Source organism: Bufo bufo, chromosome 10 (assembly GCF_905171765.1).
Source record: "Bufo bufo chromosome 10, aBufBuf1.1, whole genome shotgun sequence".
Taxonomy (NCBI): Eukaryota; Metazoa; Chordata; class Amphibia; order Anura; family Bufonidae; genus Bufo; species Bufo bufo.
In genome coordinates, this window is record NC_053398.1 from 8500398 (window position 1) to 8520603 (window position 20206).

The 20206-nt window shown below is 46.4% G+C and overlaps 1 protein-coding gene across 1 annotated transcript in view; it reads right to left on the reverse strand.

The window, feature by feature from the left end:
• The window catches only part of SLC6A5 (solute carrier family 6 member 5), a 78323-nt gene that overhangs the window by 43047 nt on the left and 15070 nt on the right, over positions 1-20206 (reverse strand). Inside the window, exons 6-9 of the mRNA XM_040410329.1 lie at positions 17063-17236; positions 14557-14698; positions 13945-14077; positions 7456-7590 (exon numbers count right to left, since the gene is read on the reverse strand). Coding sequence (XP_040266263.1) covers positions 7456-7590; positions 13945-14077; positions 14557-14698; positions 17063-17236 — 584 coding nt within the window. The remainder of the gene's footprint in view (positions 1-7455; positions 7591-13944; positions 14078-14556; positions 14699-17062; positions 17237-20206) is intronic.

The following is a 20206-nucleotide window of genomic DNA, read 5'->3' on the forward strand; positions in this document are numbered from 1 at the left end:
GTTGTATGAGTGCTGCCAGCATTGCTGCAGAGGTTACATGGGTAGGGAGTCAGCCTCTCAGTGTTCAGCGTCATATCCAGAGGTTGTATGAGTGCTGCCAGCATTGCTGCAGAGGTTACAGTGGTGGGGGGTCAGCCTGTCAGTGCTCAGCGTCATATCCAGAGGTTGTATGAGTGCTGCCAGCATTGCTGCAGAGGTTACAGGGGTGGGGGTCAGCCTGTCAGTGCTCAGCGTCATATCCAGAGGTTGTATGAGTGCTGCCAGCATTGCTGCAGAGGTTACAGGGGTGGGGGGTCAGCCTTTCAGTGCTCAGCGTCATATCCAGAGGTTGTATGAGTGCTGCCAGCATTGCTGCAGAGGTTAGAGGGGTGGGGGGTCCGCCTGTCAGTGCTCAGCGTCATATCCAGAGGATGTATGAGTGCTGCCAGCATTGCTGCAGAGGTTAGAGGGGTGGGGGGTCAGCCTGTCAGTGCTCAGTGTCATATCCAGAGGATGTATGAGTGCTGCCAGCATTGCTGCAGAGGTTAGAGGGGTGGGTGGTCCGCCTCTCAGTGCTCAGCGTCATTTCCAGAGGTTGTATGAGTGCTGCCAACATTGCTGCAGAGGTTACAGTGGTGGGGGGTCAGCCTGTCAGTGTTCAGCGTCATATCCAAAGGCTGTATGAGTGCTGCCAGCATTGCTGCAGAGGTTACAGGTGTGTGGGTCAGCCTGTCAGTGCTCAGCGTCATTTCCAGAGGTTGTATGAGTGCTGCCAACATTGCTGCAGAGGTTACAGTGGTGGGGGGTCAGCCTGTCAGTGCTCAGCGTCATATCCAAAGGCTGTATGAGTGCTGCCAGCATTGCTGCAGAGGTTACAGTGGTGGGGGTCACCCTGTCAGTGCTCAGCGTCATATCCAGAGGTTGTATGAGTGCTGCCAGCATTGCTGCAGAGGTTACAGGTGTAGGGGGTCAGCCTGTCAGTGCTCAGCGTCATATCCAGAGGATGTATGAGTGCTGCCAGCATTGCTGCAGAGGTTAGAGGGGTGGGGGGTCCGCCTGTCAGTGCTCAGCGTTATATCCAGAGGATGTATGAGTGCTGCCAGCATTGCTGCAGAGGTTACAGGGGTGGGGGGTCAGCCTGTCAGTGCTTAGCGTCATATCCAGAGGTTGTATGAGTGCTGCCAGCATTGCTGCAGAGGTTACATGGGGAGGGAGTCAGCCTCTCAGTGTTCAGCGTCATATCCAGAGGTTGTATGAGTGCTGCCAGCATTGCTGCAGAGGTTACAGTGGTGGGGGGTCAGCCTGTCAGTGCTCAGCGTCATATCCAGAGGTTGTATGAGTGCTGCCAGCATTGCTGCAGAGGTTACAGGGGTGGGGGTCAGCCTGTCAGTGCTCAGCGTCATATCCAGAGGTTGTATGAGTGCTGCCAGCATTGCTGCAGAGGTTACAGGGGTGGGGGGTCAGCCTTTCAGTGCTCAGCGTCATATCCAGAGGTTGTATGAGTGCTGCCAGCATTGCTGCAGAGGTTAGAGGGGTGGGGGGGTCCGCCTGTCAGTGCTCAGCGTCATATCCAGAGGATGTATGAGTGCTGCCAGCATTGCTGCAGAGGTTAGAGGGGTGGGGGGTCCGCCTCTCAGTGCTCAGCGTCATATCCAGAGGATGTATGAGTGCTGCCAGCATTGCTGCAGAGGTTAGAGGGGTGGGGGGTCCGCCTGTCAGTGCTCAGCGTCATATCCAGAGGATGTATGAGTGCTGCCAGCATTGCTGCAGAGGTTAGAGGGGTGGGGGGTCCGCCTGTCAGTGCTCAGCGTCATATCCAGAGGATGTATGAGTGCTGCCAGCATTGCTGCAGAGGTTAGAGGGGTGGGGGGTCCGCCTGTCAGTGCTCAGCGTCATATCCAGAGGATGTATGAGTGCTGCCAGCATTGCTGCAGAGGTTACAGGGGTGGGGGGTTAGCCTCTCAGTGCTCAGCGTCATTTTCAGAGGTTGTATGAGTGCTGCCAGCATTGCTGCAGAGGTTACAGTGGTGGGGGTCACCCTGTCAGTGCTCAGCGTCATATCCAGAGGTTGTATGAGTGCTGCCAGCATTGCTGCAGAGGTTACAGGGGTAGGGGGTCAGCCTCTCAGTGCTCAGCGTCATATCCAGAGGTTGTATAAGTGCTGCCAGCATTGCAGCAGAGGTTACAGGCGTAGGGGTTCAGCCTCTCAGTGCTCAGCGTCATATCCAGAGGTTGTATTAGTGCTGCCAGCATTGCTGCAGAGGTTACAGGGGTGGGGGGTCAGCCTGTCAGTGCTCAGTGTCATATCCAGAGGCTGTATGAGTGCTGCCAGCATTGCTGCAGAGGTTACATGGGTGGGGGGTCAGCCTCTCAGTGCTCAGCGTTATATCTAAAGCTTGTATTAGTACTTCCAGCATTGCTGCAGAGGTTACAGAGGTAAAAGGTCAACCTCTCAGTGCTCAGCGTCATATCTAGAGGTTGTATGAGTGCTGCCTGCATTGCTGCAGAGGTTACAGGGGTTGGAGGTTCGCCTGTCAGTGCTCAGCGTCATATCCAGAGGATGTATGAGTGCTGCCAGCATTGCTGCAGAGGTTACAGGGGTGGGGGTCAGCCTGTCAGTGCTCAGCGTCATATCTAGAGGTTGCATGAGTGCTGCCAGCATTGCTGCAGAGGTTACAGGGGTGGGGGTCAGCCTGTCAGTGCTCAGCGTCATATACAGAGGTTTTATGAGTGCTGCTAGCTTTTCTGCAGAGGTTACAGGGGTGGGGGGGTCAGCCTGTCAGTGCTCAGCGTCATATCCAGAGGTTGTATGAGTGCTGCCAGCATTGCTGCAGAGGTGACAGGGGTGGGGGTCAGCCTGTCAGTGCTCAGTGTCATATCCAGAGGTTGTATGAGTGCTGCCAGCATTGCTGCAGAGGTTACAGGGATGGGGAGTCAGCCTGTCAGTGCTCAGTGTCATATCCAGAAGTTGTAGGAGTGCTGCCAGCATTGCTGCAGAGGTTACAGGGGTGGGGGTCAGCCTCTCAGTGCTCAGTGTCATATCCGGAGGTTGTAGGAGTGCTGCCAGCATTGCTGCAGAGGTTACAGGGGTGGGGGGTTCGCCTGTCAGTGCGCAGCGTCATATCCAGAGGTTGTATGAGTGCAGCCAGCATTGCTGCAAAGGTTTAAAGGGGTAGGGCGTCAGCCTCTCAGTGCTCAGTGTCATATCCAGAGGTTGTATGAGTGCTGCCAGCATTGCTGCAGAGGTTACAGGGGTGGGGGGTCAGCCTCTCAGTGCTCAGTGTCATATCCAGAGGCTGTATGAGTGCTGCCAGCATTGCTGCAGAGGTTACAGGTGGGGTGGGGCGTCAACTTGTCAGTGCTAAGCGTTATATCTAGAGCTTGTATGAGTGCTGCCAGCATTGCTGCAGAGGTTACAGGGGTCAACCCGTCTGGGGTCAGCCCGTCAGTGCTCAGCGTCATATCCAGAAGTTGTATGAGTGCTGCCAGCATTGCTGCATAGGTTACAGGGGTAGAGTGTCAGCCTCTCAGTGCTCAGTGTCATATCCAGAGGTTGTAGGAGTGCTGCCAGCATTGCTGCAGAGGTTACAGGGGTGGGGGGTTCGCCTGTCAGTGTGCAGCGTCATATCCAGAGGTTGTATGAGTGCAGCCAGCATTGCTGCAAAGGTTTACAGGGGTAGGGCGTCAGCCTCTCAGTGCTCAGCGTTATATCCAGAGGTTGCATGAGTGCTGCCAGCATTGCTGCAGAGGTTAAATGGGTGGGGGTTTAGCCTGTCAGTGCTCAGCGTCATATCCATAGGTTGTATGAGTGCTGCCAGCATTGCTGCAAAGGTTACAGGGATGGGGGGTCAGCCTGTCAGTGCTCAGCGTCATATCCAGAGGCTGTATGAGTGCTGCCAGCATTGCTGCAGAGGATACAGGGGTGGGGGAATCGCCTGTCAGTGCTCAGCGTCATATCCAGAGGCTGTATGAGTGCTGCCAGCATTGCTGCAGAGGTTACAGAGGTGGAGGAATCGCCTGTCAGTGCTCAGCGTCATATCCAGAGGCTGTATGAGTGCTGCCAGCATTGCTGCAGAGGTTACAGGGGTAGGGGGTCAGCCTCTCAGTGCTCAGCGTCATATCCAGAGGTTGTATGAGTGCTGCTAGCATTGCTGCAAAAGTTACAGGGTTAATTGGTCAGCCTGTCAGTGCTCAGCGTCATATCCAGAGGTTGTATGAGTGATGCCAGCATTGCTGCAAAGGTTACAGGGTTGGGGGGTCAGCCTCTCAGTGCTCAGCGTCCTATCCAGAGGTTGTATGAGTGATGCCAGCATTGCTGCAGAGGTTACAGGGGGGGGGGGGGGTCAGCCTGTCAGTGCTCAGCGTCATATCCAGAGGTTGTATGAGTGCTGCCAGCATTGCTGCAGAGGTTACAGGGGTGGGGGTCAGCCTCTCAGTGCTCAGCGTCATATCCAGAGGTTGTATCAGTGCTGCCAGCATTGCTGCAGAGGTTACAGGGGTGGGGGTCAGCCTCTCAGTGCTCAGCGTCATATCCAGAGGTTGTATGAGTGCTGCCAGCATTGCTGCAGAGGTTACAGGGGTCGGGGGTCAGCCTGTCAGTGCTCAGCGTCATATACAGAGGTTGTATGAGTGCTGCCAGCATTGCTGCAGAGGTTACAGGGGTGGGGGTCAGACTCTCAGTGCTCAGCGTCATATCCAGAGGTTGTATCAGTGCTGCCAGCATTGCTGCAAAGGTTACAGGGGTGGGGGGTCAGCCTGTCAGTGGTCAGCGTCATTTCCAGAGGTTGTATGAGTGCTGTCAGCATTGCTGCAGAGGTTACAGGGGTGGGGGCCAGCTTCTCAGTGCTCAGCGTCATATCCAGAGGTTGTATGAGTGCTGCCAGCATTGCTGCAGAGGTTACAGGGGTGGCGGGTCAGCCTGTCAGTGGTCAGCGTCATATCCAGAGGCTGTATGAGTGCTGCCAACATTGCTGCAGAGGTTACAGGGGTGGGGGGTCAGCCTGTCAGTGCTCAGCGTCATATCCAGAGGTTGTATGAGTGCTGCCAGCATTGCTGCAGAGGTTACAGGGGTGGGGGTCAGCCTGTCAGTGCTCAGCGTCATATCCAGAGGTTGTATGAGTGCTGCCAGCATTGCTGCAGAGGTTACAGGGGTGGGGGGGGGTCAGCCTGTCAGTGCTCAGCGTCATATCCAGAGGTTGTATGAGTGCTGCCAGCATTGCTGCAGAGGTTACAGGGGTGGCGGGTCAGCCTGTCAGTGGTCAGCGTCATATCCAGAGGCTGTATGAGTGCTGCCAACATTGCTGCAGAGGTTACAGGGGTGGGGGGTCAGCCTGTCAGTGCTCAGCGTCATATCCAGAGGTTGTATGAGTGCTGCCAGCATTGCTGCAGAGGTTACAGGGGTGGGGGTCAGCCTGTCAGTGCTCAGCGTCCTATCCAGAGGTTGTATGAGTGATGCCAGCATTGCTGCAGAGGTTACAGGGGTGGGGGGGGGTCAGCCTGTCAGTGCTCAGCGTCATATCCAGAGGTTGTATGAGTGCTGCCAGCATTGCTGCAGAGGTTACAGGGGTGGGGGTCAGCCTCTCAGTGCTCAGCGTCATATCCAGAGGTTGTATCAGTGCTGCCAGCATTGCTGCAGAGGTTACAGGGGTGGGGGTCAGCCTCTCAGTGCTCAGCGTCATATCCAGAGGTTGTATGAGTGCTGCCAGCATTGCTGCAGAGGTTACAGGGGTCGGGGGTCAGCCTGTCAGTGCTCAGCGTCATATACAGAGGTTGTATGAGTGCTGCCAGCATTGCTGCAGAGGTTACAGGGGTGGGGGTCAGACTCTCAGTGCTCAGCGTCATATCCAGAGGTTGTATCAGTGCTGCCAGCATTGCTGCAAAGGTTACAGGGGTGGGGGGTCAGCCTGTCAGTGGTCAGCGTCATTTCCAGAGGTTGTATGAGTGCTGTCAGCATTGCTGCAGAGGTTACAGGGGTGGGGGCCAGCTTCTCAGTGCTCAGCGTCATATCCAGAGGTTGTATGAGTGCTGCCAGCATTGCTGCAGAGGTTACAGGGGTGGCGGGTCAGCCTGTCAGTGCTCAGCGTCATATCCAGAGGCTGTATGAGTGCTGCCAACATTGCTGCAGAGGTTACAGGGGTGGGGGGTCAGCCTGTCAGTGCTCAGCGTCATATCCAGAGGTTGTATGAGTGCTGCCAGCATTGCTGCAGAGGTTACAGGGGTGGGGGGTCAGCCTGTCAGTACTCAGCGTCATATCCAGAGGTTGTATGAGTGCTGCCAGCATTGCTGCAGAGGTTAAAGGGGTGGGGGGTCAGCCTGTCAGTGCTCAGTGTCATATCCAGAGGTTGTAGGAGTGCTGCCAGCATTGCTGCAGAGGTTACAGGGATGGGGGGTTCGCCAGTCAGTGTTCAGCGTTATATCCAGAGGTTGTATGAGTGCTGCCAGCATTGCTGCGGAGGTTACAGGGATGGGGGTCAGCCTGTCAGTGCTCAGACCATTCGCCTCACACTGCATCACATTGGTCTGCATGGTTCATCCCAGAAGGAAGCCTCTTCTAAATACGATGCAGAAGAAAGCTGAGGACAAGCCGACTAAGGACATGGATTACTGAAACCACGTCCTGGGGTCTGATGAGACCAAAATAAACGTATCTTGTTCAGATGGCGTCAAGCGTGTGGTGGTACCCAGGTGAGGAGCACAAAGACAAATGTGTCTTGCCTACAGTCAATCATGGTGGTGGACTGTCATGGTTTGGGGCTTCATGAGCGCTGCCGGCTGTGGGGAGCTACAGTTCATTGAGGGAACCATGAATGCCAACATGTCCTGTGTCATACTGAACCGATCCCCTCCCTTCAGAAACTGGGCTGTAGGACAGTATTCCAACATGATAACCACCCCAAACACCTCCAACATGGCCACTGCCTTATAAAGAAACTGAGGGTAAAGGTGCTGGACTGGCCAAGCATGTCTTCACGCCTAAACCCTATCTGTGGGGCCTCCTAAAACAGAAGGTGGAGGAGCGGAAGGTCTCTAACATCCCACTAGCTCCATGATGTCGTCATGGAGGATTCCAGTGGAACCTGTGAAGCTCCAGTGAACTCCATGCCCAAGAGAGTGAAGGCTGTGTCGGAAACTAATGGTGACCACACAAAATAGTGACACTTTGGGCACAATTTGGCCATTTTCACTTAGGGTTGTGCTCACTTTTGTTGCCAGCGGTTTAGACATTGATGGCGGTGTGTTGAGTTATTTTGAGGGCACGCCCAATCTTCACTGTTATACAGGCCGCACACTGACTACTCTACGTTGTATCAAAGGGTCCGATCTTCAGTGTTGTCCCAGGAAGAGATAGAATAAAATATTTACAAAAATGTGAGGGGTGCACTTACTTCTGTGAGATACTGTATATATTAGATTGATAGAGGCTATAGATATGTTCCGTACACCCCCGACGCCTGCCGTCCTTCTCCCTGTACTCACCATGGCATCTTTCAGCTTCTCCCAGTTTGGGGTGATGAAGTACCAGATGCCAGCTCCTGCCCCAGGTAGGGTGACCCCTCGGACGAGGAGGATGATAAGTACCACATAAGGAAAAGTGGCTGTAAAATACACAACCTAGATAATAAAGCAAAGGCAAATTATTCCACTGTGACGAGTCCTGCAGAAGCGATACAACAGCACTGGGCCACCATGACAGAGAACAGACTGGACAGATCCTGGAGAAGGACAGAGAACCTAGAGAGACAAAGATACCTGCAGGACCCCTCCAACTGTATCACCGCTCTGTGTGCTCCCCGCTCCACCTAGTGGCCCATCTCAGCTACTACAGCTACATTATCATTGGCACGTAATCACTGGTGGGATTTATATTCTGCACCTTACTGAGGGGCGACCTAATAAACATATCCCCTAGAAATATTTTCCTGAGCCCTGGATACAATGGGAGGAGTACAAACTTTCAGAATCTGCATGAGCACCTGGAATAAAAGAGACATTACGCCAATCACAGAAATCCACAGAAAGCATGTGCACGAAGCAGAGTAACACGGGAGGCACAGTGTTACAGCACAGGACACCAAGAGGCACAGGGAGAAGAACTTTCTTGACACCTAGTTTAGAAACATAGAAGGAAGGGGGGGGGAGGGTGATGACTACTGCCATCTAATGGCTCCTGGGTGTAACTGCGCTCTGTGTTGTGCTTGGTTCAGGCTTCCCAATTGTGTTTGTCACTCCCCCCCATGATCAGTCTATTAACTTAAATATATGTTTCAAATGCCCATGGGTGCATAAGACATCAAAACTAGGCAGCAGAGCTGAGTTTGTCATGGAGTAGTTTAGGCTATTCATTGTAAAATGAAATTTTGGCTTTGTGTTTGAATTCCTCTCTGTTTTTACAGTCTATGCTTGCTGTCTGTGAATGGAATTTTTTTTGTTTACATACACAAGATGAAAACCTGCCCTGATGCAATCTCGCTGAGGGTCTGTTACAGTGTACCAGTCCATGAGACAAACACAGCATTGGCACCAATCTTTCTCATCTTCCAGATTTCAGTCTGATTGCTTTGACCTGCACTGATACGCTGTAACAAACTGCAGGTGTCAGAACAGAATTAGTTTAGGATGGGTTCCATTCACTGACAGTAATCACATATGTTGAAAATGGGGAGGTATTAATAGTTAAACTTAAATAAAAATGTAAAGTTGCACAATTATTTTACATACCTGCGGTCATGCCCAATAAATGGCAGCTCCACAGGGATGAAAAAGAACATTGTGTTACATTGTATCTCCAGGGCGGATACAATGTTACCAGTTCATACAATGCTATACTCTAGTCTAGCATTCAAAACCTGCTCTGTTAATGGTGGGTGTGAGCGCTATAGCTCCTCAACCCAACAAAACAGACAATACGGCAGGCTTATACAGCATGAGAGCTGAAGAAGTGAGTGCAGCTCTGGATGTGACTGGAGTATAAGATATGATGTAACACAAATTATTTGCAGATGTGGTGTGATCTCAGATATAGGCTACATGCACACTAACGTTGTTTGTTTCCGTGTCCGTTCCATTTTATTTTTGCGGATAGGATACGGACCTATTCATTTCAATGGGTCTGGAAAAAATGCTGACAGCACACTGTGTGCTGTCCGCATCAGTATGCCCGTTCCGTAGCCCCGCAAAAAAACAAAAACATGTCCTATTCTTGTCTGTTTTAGGCGTTGTTACAATGGATCCACAAAGGAAAACGGATGGCATACAGATGTCGTTCGTTTTGTTTTTGCGGATTCGCAATTTGCGGACCGCAAAACACATACGGTCGTGTGCATGTAGCCATAGTGTGTGATTGTCCTGTCCTTTGTGTCCTTGCCCTGGGAGTGTTTTTCGTGGGGGCGGTATCGGCTGGGGTGCAGTGGGACACGAGGACCACCTTCCTTTTAGACTAACCATGCTCTGCAGACAACATTCCAGTAACTAATTAGGCTTCATTCCAAAGCAGGCAGGAAAAACCTGAAAAATGTGCAAAGTTAAGAAAAAACTTCACTATTACCCCAGGACAGTAACACAGACAAAAGTATAAGAGGCGACCTAAGCCCAGGTTATAGCAGCGGCCACCATGTGTCTGCCATTCAAGAGCCATGCTTCCATCCTCCTCACTTACCAGCATGTCACCCTGGAATGCCCATGCAGAGCACATATAGAAGTCAGCATGCTGCAATTCATTACATTGCCCCCTAGAGGCCGCCACATACTATAAAAACACATTTCCTCTAAAACTACATAAAATGATACAATAAATATCAGTCCACGGGGCGTCCTAAGGGGTTAAAACTGTATTTAAAGGAACACACTCCAGGAAATCTGATACACTGTGTAATGTCTAGTGCATGACACAATGTTACTATGTGGGGGCGCTATTACTGAGGGGTTAATATTACTTTGAGGGACAAAGAAGAGGCAATTACTTTCTAGAGGCACAGTCTTCCCGTCAGCACTATTACCTTGTGGGGACAAAAAGGAGGATTATTAATTTTCAGGGGCACAAATACTTTGGGGGTTATTACTGTCGGGAAAGAGGGCATTACTACTGCGTAAGGCACAAAGGGGGGAAAACGTTTTCTTTGTTAGGGGTACTAAGTGGGCATTATTATTGGAGGGTAGAAATGAGGACAATATTACTTTTGGGCACATAGGAGGGTACTATTAATGTGGGGCACAGTGGAGGGCGCTATTACTGGGAGGACTAATGGAGGCTGCTATTACTGTGGGGCACAAAGGAGGGTACTATTAATGTGGGGCACAGTGGAGGGCGCTATTACTGGGAGGACTAATAGAGGCTGCTATTACTGTGGGGCACATAGGAGGGTACATTAATGTGGGGCACAGTGGAGGGCGCTATTACTGGGAGGACTGATGGAGGCTGCTATTACTGTGGGGCACATAGGAGGGTACTATTAATGTGGGGCACAGTGGAGGGCGCTATTACTGGGAGGACTAATAGAGGCTGCTATTACTGTGGGGCACATAGGAGGGTACATTAATGTGGGGCACAGTGGAGGGCGCTATTACTGGGAGGACTGATGGAGGCTACTATTACTGTGGGGCACAAAGGAGGGTACATTAATGTGGGGCACAGTGGAGGGCGCTATTACTGGGAGGACTAATAGAGGCTGCTATTACTGTGGGGCACAAAGGAGGGTACTATTAATGTGGGGCACAGTGGAGGGCGCTATTACTGGGAGGACTGATGGAGGCTGCTATTACTGTGGGGCACAAAGGAGGGTACTATTAATGTGGGGCACAGTGGAGGGCGCTATTACTGGGAGGACTGATGGAGGCTGCTATTACTGTGGGGCACATAGGAGGGTACTATTAATGTGGGGCACAAGTGGAGGGCGCTATTACTGGGAGGACTAATAGAGGCTGCTATTAATGTGGGGCACAGTGGAGGGCGCTATTACTGAGAGGACTGATGGAGGCTGCTATTACTGTGGGGCACAAAGGAGGATACTATTACTATTGGGCACAAAGGAGGGTACTATTAGTGTGGGGCACAGTGGATGGCGCTATTACTTTGGGGCACAAAAGAGGACACTTACTGTGGGGCACAATGGAGCACACTATTACTATGGAGCACAAAGAGGCCACCATTACTGTGGGGCACAGTGGTGGGCACTATTACTTTGGGACACAAAGGAGGGCACTATTAATTTGGAAGGACACACAGGGGGATTTTTATGGTGTAGGGGCACATAGGAGACATGGCACAATGGGGGGAAGCATTGTTGTGTGGGGGCATTATGACTTTATGGGGCACTAGTAGTATGTAGAGGCACTGAGATGGGTATGGAGGGCAGAAATTGGATAAGGGTGTGCTGTCTTCGATATATTGGTGCAGCGTTCAAACTGGAATTGATAGAGTTAAAACCGCTCTGATGAAACGCTTTCATAACTAGCTAATTTAGAGTTATGTACATGTTCAACCATCTGACATCTTGTTTTTCTGAAACTGACCAACCACCAAATCCAATGCACAGACATATTTGATACAATTCTGTCTGCCTGCAGCCACCACTAGGTGGAGCTTACTAGTAACACAGTACATAGTGAGCTGAGCTCCCCCTGGTGGTGGCTGCAGGTAGCCAACATTTTACTATTCATCTCTGTGTCTGTGCAGAGGATTTGGAACTCTGTATTGAATGAGGGTGGCATCCCCAGATTAAAATGCACTCAAACAGTTCTCGGGGTTTATCATAAACATGGGATAAACGGAAGGTTCTTTGGGTGGCAATTGCCCACCTCAAAACTAATCCTTTCCTTCCCTGTCAGACTCACGGATTACAGGAAGCTGAGATATATGGTTCTATTTGCAGCTTCCTGTCCCTGTGCTGCTTGTGACATGAAGGAAACATTGTGATGACACTGACAATGTAGCAACTCTGCAAAGTCAAGGGATCAGAAATCAATAGCTTCAGATCCTGACGATCACAGCCTTCCCTCCTCTCTCTGTGTGAGCACCCTGCAAATAGCTCCTCATATCTCAGCTTCCTGGACCTGTGTAAGCATTCCTCCAATAGCTCCTTTTTCTCATAGACTTATCCAATGAAACATTCCTCAAAGGAGCAGAGCTTATCTACACTGACAAGCAAAAGGGTAACAATGTTTTGAACTTTTGACTTCCAGGCTTTATATCTCACCATCCACTACAGCTTCGGACGTGAGACTCCCATCATTTTATGGACAATCATCTTGGCTATCTCATACATACATTGGACTTGCAGCTATTTAGCATATGATTAGTTCTGTAGATTCTTCTCATGTAACTGCATTGTTTCTGTTCTGCTCCTGGTGGTGGAAGAATCTCTTTCTTCTTGTAGACTACAAATCACAACTTGTCCTCACATTCCCCAATAGCTCAGTGCGTTATTAGGCTGATTCCCAAGCGAAAGGTCACTGGTCTGAATCCAGGAGCCGCCATGAAGAAGATCTCCCAAGAAAAGGGAAACAGCCTCATCCCGCTCATCGATAGCGGCATCTCGGCCAAGAAAATCGCCAAACTGCATCATGTGAGCGCCATGACAGCTGGAAGAATACGAAATGTCCATCCATTCCAAAGCCAAGAGGTGGACGTCCAGGCAAAACATCGGAGTCCACAAGTCGGCTCATCACAAGGTCTATTAGTTCTGGGGCGACAAACACGGCGGTGGAGGCGGCTCGTGTGCTTCGTTATAGTGAGATCACAGACGTCCATGAAAGCACCATGCGACGTGGAATACACAAGCCTGGAATGGTGGCCCGAAAAATGGTGAAGAAGCCTCGACTCCAATGTCGTCATAAGAAGCGTCGGCTCGAGATTGCAAAAAAAGTACGAACAGTGGACAGTAGAAGATTGGAAACGGGTGATTTAGAGCAATGAGGCGAAGGTCAATAGACTGGGCTCTGATGGAGCAAATGGGTCTGGAAGAAACAAGGGAAAAGGGGCTAACGGACTGAGAAGGTAAAGGAACTGTCAAGTTCAGTGGAGGAAGCCTGAAGACATGGGGTTGTTTCACAGCCAAATGCGTTGGATACTTGACCAGGTCAATGGTGCTCTCAATGCTGAGCTATATGTGGGTGTCCTACAAGAGGAGTTACTTCCTACACTCGAGTACTATGGGTATGAAAAGGACGACATAGTGTTCCAGCAGGACAACGACCCGAAGCATACATCGAGATTGGAGAAGAAATGGTTCAAAGACAATGAAGTAGAGGGGCTGGGTTCTCCCCCACAATCCCCAGACCTCAACCCAATCCAACACTTGTCAGTAGAGTTGAAGAAAAAGCTGTATTCGTACCCAAGTAAGTCGATCAGTATGCACCGACATCGGGAACATGTACAAGAGACCTGCTGGGAACAGATTTCGGTCGAGACGTGCTTGAATCTGATGGAGAGCGTGCTCAGAAGGATTCAGACAGTGCTGAAAGCCAAAGGTGGGTTTACAAAATACTAACAAAATAATAAAAATTTAAATGTAGAATTTTAGGAGCAAAACAGTAACAACGCAGTCACATGAGAAGAATCTGCAGAACTAATCAGATGCTAAAAAGTCCAGTGTATGTATGAGATAGCCGAGATGATTGTCCATAGAATGATGGGAGTCTCCTGTCCGAAGCTGCAGTGGACGGTGAGATATTCTAAACATTGTTACCCTTTTGATCATCAGTGTAAATGTTCCCCAAAATGTTTTTTTTCTGGAATGGCCCGTAGCTGTTTTTGCATGGATTGAGGTCAGAGTCAAAGGATTGGAGATAAACCTGTGGGAGCAATGTGGAGGGAGGGCGGCTGTGGGGGTCACCAGTAGCCACCCTGACTTTGTTCATTTTGGTGAAGTTCACAATAACCATATTTGTTACATTATTTCATTTTGCCTAAATTGCAAAGTTTCATCCGATTCTGCCGTTGTTCTCTGGGGTCACCCTATCCGCTCCTACCTTTCCCGATGTCTTGATTCCTTTGGCGAGTGATGCATAGACGATGACCCAGCCCAGGAAGAGAGAAAAGACGAGCGGCCAGCGGATTTCACCGGGGTACTCGATGCCGGCTGAAATCTTCAGCATATTGTACCTGAGATGACAGGGCTGTTACAAACTAATATACGGGGCAGGGGGATCATACAACCCACACATCTCGCTCTCTGCCCCACATTGTGCTATAGTTAAAGGGTATGTATATTTTTGCAACCCATTTTTGAATTGCTTCAATGCATCTAAATGCTGCCAATAATCTTAATTTGAAAATCCCCTACAGCTTTGTGTATACAGCTCCTATGCAGAACAATGTGTCTCCATGGTTACAGACATGGGCTCCTCTGCTCCCTCTTCTGGTTTCGGTAGATCATCAATGAGAGGAAGCAGATCTGCCCTGGTGCTATAGTCAGTGAATATATAAAGTCCGACCTCCTTGTAATATATATTTATTAATTATTTTTTTTAGCAGTTTCACAAATTTATCAGTGTTTTTCTACAAAAATCCCGCCCCATAAATTATACCCATATTACATGACATCCCATTTTATGGTCAGACCTTTGAGAGCCAAGTCTTACTTGAAGTATTCTTCACTCCCGCTGACAAAGGTCTTGTTGCCGTGGCTGGTATAGTTCACCATGGTCAAGTTTGGATAGGCGGTCATACAGAACGTGCTGTTCTTGATTTGAATTTTTTGCTGGTCCCCAATGAGGCAGGAATCTGCAGAGACATAATACATGTATATGGACATTACTGGCTATGGGCCGTACAGCTAAAATCAGAGACTCCAGCTTAACTGCATTGTCTATTGGTGTCTAAGGTAATCTGCAATCTACTTTTTGTCTCATCAAAGGCTCAAACAGCAGCCCCCCCCCCCATGCTTTAGACTGCAGCTCTGCTTGTTCAGATTGACTGCAGTGCAAGCACAAGCTCAGCAAGAAATCGGTGCATAAAGAGCAGATTCCATGACAACAAGGGAGGAATGAGCATAAACTAAACCACCATTGATACAAAATATTATCAGACATTGCTGCACATAGACTGGGGGAGGGGCTCAGTAAAAGGGGTTAATTTAGTGCCTCAGTAAATAGTGAGATTTGTCTTTTCTCTATGGAGGACATCAATATTCATTACTTTATTTGCTTATTCAGCTTGTATTATAATAATTACGTCTTCTTTCTACTTTCCTGTATAAGTAACGCAGGGCATCAACACAGGTGGCACCCGACCACACATCGCTATATCACCCACACTCCAAAAAATGATATAAGTGCAAAGCAAACCTATCAGAAGTGCAGAACCTGAGTAATGTTCCCATTTTGAACAGTAAACCTCATACGTCCATCCTGCTATAAACACTAGTATTGTGTATTACACAGACTGGCCACAGGAGGGCGCAGAAGTGCTATTATAACCTAGCAAGCTGCTCTGCCCTGAGTATAAAGACTCATCCTCCAGACCAGAAAACAGAGAACAGGAGCTTTCCTGACCTGAACACAGAGGGTCCCATTCAAGCTCTAGGGCCCCAATGCAAAATCTGTAATGCTGTTTAAAAAAAATACTGGTGTCTTCTTGTGCAGCAGAGGGACCAGGCGCCAGGGCTCCGCTGCGATTTTAAAGGGAACCTGTCACCTGGATTTTGGGTATAGAGCTGAGGACATGGGTTGCTAGATGGCCACTAGCACATCCGCAATACCCAGTCCCCATAGCTCTGTGTGCTTTTATTGTGTAACAGTCCCGATTTGATACATATGCAAATTAACATAAAAGAGTCATATCTTACTTGTGTGACCAGAGAAGAGTCATATTTTCAAGCTCTGACTCATCTCAGGTTAGTTTGCATATGTATCAAATCGGTTTTTATACACAATAAAAGCACACAGAGCTATGGGGACTGGATATTGCGGATGTGCTAGCGGCCATCTAGCAACCCATGTCCTCATCTCTATACCCAAAATCCTGGTGACAGGTTCTCTTTAAGCACCCGCTATAGCCATGCCACTAGATAGCAAGAGCTAGCCCTCTGGATTCAGTGAAAATAAATGGATCCCTTTATTCACCCAATGCAACATTTCAGATCAACTCAATGGAACCTTTGTCATATAGACAGATATACAGGTGAAAGTCGAAACATTTTAATATCGCGCAAAAATCCATTTATTTCAGTAATGCAAATTAAAAGGAATTGCATTAATGCAGCTTAAAATTAGAATTTTGTGAAAAGGTTCAATATTCTCGGCTCAAAGTGTCAGACTGTAGTCAGATAATTAATCCATACCCCCTGAGCAAAGGGGACCTCAAAATTGAGACTTTGGGGTTTCATAAGCTGTAAGCCATAATCATCCAAATTATAACAAATAAAGGCTTGAAATATCTCGCTTTGCCTGTAATTAGTCTCATATGTTAGTTTCACCTTTTAAGTTGCATTACTGAAATAAATGAACTTTGCACGATATTCTAATTTTTCGAGTTTTACCTGTATATGAGATAAATAGATATTAGATAGATAGATAGATAGATAGATAGATAGATAGATAGATAGATAGGAGATAGATAGGAGATAGATATGAGATAGATAGATAGATAGATAGATAGATAGATAGATAGATAGATAGATAGATAGATAGATAGATAGATAGAAGATAAATAGATGATCGATAGATAGATATGAGATAGATAGATAATAGATAGATAGATAATAGATAGATATGAGATATAGATAGATAATAGATAGATATGAGATAGATAGATAGATATGAGATAAATAGATTATAGATAGATAGATAAATAGATTATAGATAGATAGATAGATAGATAGATAGATAGATAGATGGATACAATGTGTATCTTGGAATTCCATGTTGCTATTGTTTTTGTGTTTTGTAAATGAATCAGATACTGTATGTTCTTTCTTATATTTATGTTATTTCTATTTCTTTATATTTTTGTAGGGGCTTCATAGCCATAGGGTTGTGATAAAACTCGCCCTACTGGTGCGGACAGGATTTATCTTATGAAGAAGGAAGTTTCAGTAAATCTATAGTTTTTCCCCTAACACAAAAACAATCTTCCAGCAGAACTTACCCAGTAAAAGTCTGTTTTTATCTTTACAGTCCGGTGTATTCCACGGATTATCACAAGACGCCCACGGTAAGACATACACGAGTGAGGCGAAGAGATAGAAGAGGGTGTAGCACATGATGATGTTGTAGTATATGGCGATCAGAACGGAAATAATCAACATGGCAATCCCGCAGCCTGTGGAAAGGGGCAGGGGAGACATTTCCATTACACAAGTTCTAAAATACCCTAAAGTTTCTCATTAGGATGTAAAAAAAAAAAAAAGGATTAAACTAAAGTAAATAAAACATATTTATTGTTTTTAATTAATTCTTTTATTATCTGGATAATTGCACATTTCCAGGAGGACAGGACAATATAAACTGTAATAGCATCCTATAACCAGCAATCAGAATGTAACAAGGTAAACATTTCATATATAATAGAAGCTGCTGACACCCAATAAAGACCTAAATCTGTAGCAGTGCACTGATTTAAAGGGCTAGTACATCTAGAATTGGCCAAAGCATTTGAGGCGTTAATGGCTGGGAGGGGTTAATTTTATAATGTATCTTTTTAGGGGTTGAAGATGCATTTTTCAATGTTCACGAGATTTTCCATGATAAAATTCTATCTTTCAGTAGCTACCACTAGGGGGAGCTCACTGAAGACAGGTCTATTATTGTGTTCTATAGATACTGCATAAATCTTAATATTTTATTTGCACCCAGCCAGAGGTTCTCCATGTAACTCCTGAATGTCTTCGCCCTAGAGAAGGCAGAGACATTTCAATACCGCCCCTGTCCTCCTGATCACAGTATACTGTACATGGCTGCTGGGTCTTAATAGCAGAGCAGCTATATATACAGTGCAGGTCACAATTCGGTCAAATCAGCAATTAAATCTATCAGCAATTAGCAATTATTGGGTAGTTAAACTAGAATTGGCCAAAAGCATTCGAGGAGTAAACTGCTGGGAAGGGTTAATTTCATAATGTGTCTTTTTAGGGGTAGAAGATTAAATATCAGCTATTTTAAATATATATCAACCTTAAATACATATATAATGTTTTAATGCACCCAAATGTCATTTTATGACCTTATGAGGGGGTGCAGTGGGTAAAATTAAAAACAAATGAATGAATTATTAAACAAAATAAAAATAAAACACAAAAAAATAAAAAATCTAAATAATGCAAAATACAAAAAATAAATAAAACACATCAAAAATAAGAAAAAAAAAAAGACAACACAAAATACAAAAAATAAAACAAGTTACAAAAAAAGAACCGACGCTGCAGCTTCCAGCCCATAGACCATAGACCATAACAGCACTATTTTTTTTGTTCTGTTCTAAGTAAAAAAAAAATATATGAAACTGACTAATTGTTTACCCTTTTTTTTGCATTCTTCTAGTAACAAAAAAAATACTAAAATACAAATTACATAAAAATAAAGCATCACTGGAAAAAGGATGGAGAAATTTCTGAGCATGAAAAAAACTAGTTATTGCTGTACTAAAACAACGAAAATGTGGTTGTTAACCGGGTAAAATAGCTCAGTCTTGTACTGGTTAATTCTGCCATAAAGCTGTGTAAGACCTCATGGACAGGGTGATATAAGGTACAAGCTCTGGGCAGTACAGGTCTGTAATATGATGGGGTCATACTGTACCTCTGAATGCCTCGGATTTCACACTGTATTAATCTGACAGAAAGAACTCATGGACCTTAAATACTATGTTACCATGTTACTATGACTGCTCCAATATTATGGAGGTATTCTTCACTGGAAGCACTAATTCTAGGGAAGAATATCTCTGCAGCATGTTGTCGTATGGAGGCACCACAGGACGCTACACAAAGGGACGTACGCTGCAATATAGACATTGTACACCTGGCTCTGACTTTCTTAATACCATATTCATAAAAAGAGGATTAAAAACCTAAAACAGAAGAAAAGGAATTCTACAAATATTAGTAATGGACTATACAAATATTAGTCATGGACTATACAAATATTAGTCATGGACTATACAAATATTAGTCATGGACTAACCATCCAGAATAAATCTAGCTCATACATCACATGGAAAATTTTGTGAGGTATTTAGATACAATCCGTACCTAACATATACCTTTTATTAATATTATTATTATTTATTTTAAAGTGCCATTAATTCCATGGTGCTGCACATCCAGCTTCTAAAAATACAATAGACAAGAGACTATTAACAGACTGGTACAGAGGGGTAGAGGAAATGCATTTCAGTTTCTCATCATTTTCAACATCTCTACTTGCTGAAAGTGAATGGGAACATTCCTGTTTATATCCAGAGAATGAAAACCAGCCCTGACCTAATTTTATCACAACTGAGAGTTTGTTGCATTATATTCAGTCCAGGCAATTCTCTGTAAATTAAACAATCTGGACTCCAGGCTAATAATGTGTTTATTTGGGACTAATACAATGTAACAAACTCAAGGCAGAAGAAAGATTACAGAGGATTGTCTAGACTGGATCAAATTGCAACAGACCCTCAGCTATGGGAAATATTAGTTAGGGTAGGGAGGGTTTTCTGGCTCTGAAGGTAAAAATGCATGTTTTCATTCACTGAGAGAAAGTAGAGATGATTGAAATAGTGAGGATTGAAACACAAAGTATATTAGAAACTTGAGTATAGAGGGTATATGGCGGCTCACCTGTTCTGGTGCTCTAATAAAAGAGGTTTCCCTGAAAACCCAGTAGACTAAAATGTAAATGATATTGTATAACAGGCAACTCAACCATCCAGAACGGCACCGATATGAGACATAATAGCAAGATATAATAAGATCCTTATCACTGTAACCAATTGATTGTGTTACAATCACTTATTTGAGATATTCAATAAGTGATTGTAACACAATCAATTGGTTACAGTGATAAGGATCTTATTATATCTTGCCTATTGTGTCTGGATGGTTGAGTTGCCTACAATACCATTTATATATATTAGAAACTTGATAACCAGAAAATACTCTTGAAACACCATAAAGATTAAGTTAGATTAAATGTCATAGACAACACCAGAAGCCTAAATTATTCATTGCAAATGGGATTTGGGCTCCGGATCCTGGTTAAGCTGTAGGAGTAGGAATCTAGATCTGAGAGAACATTTATAAAATCT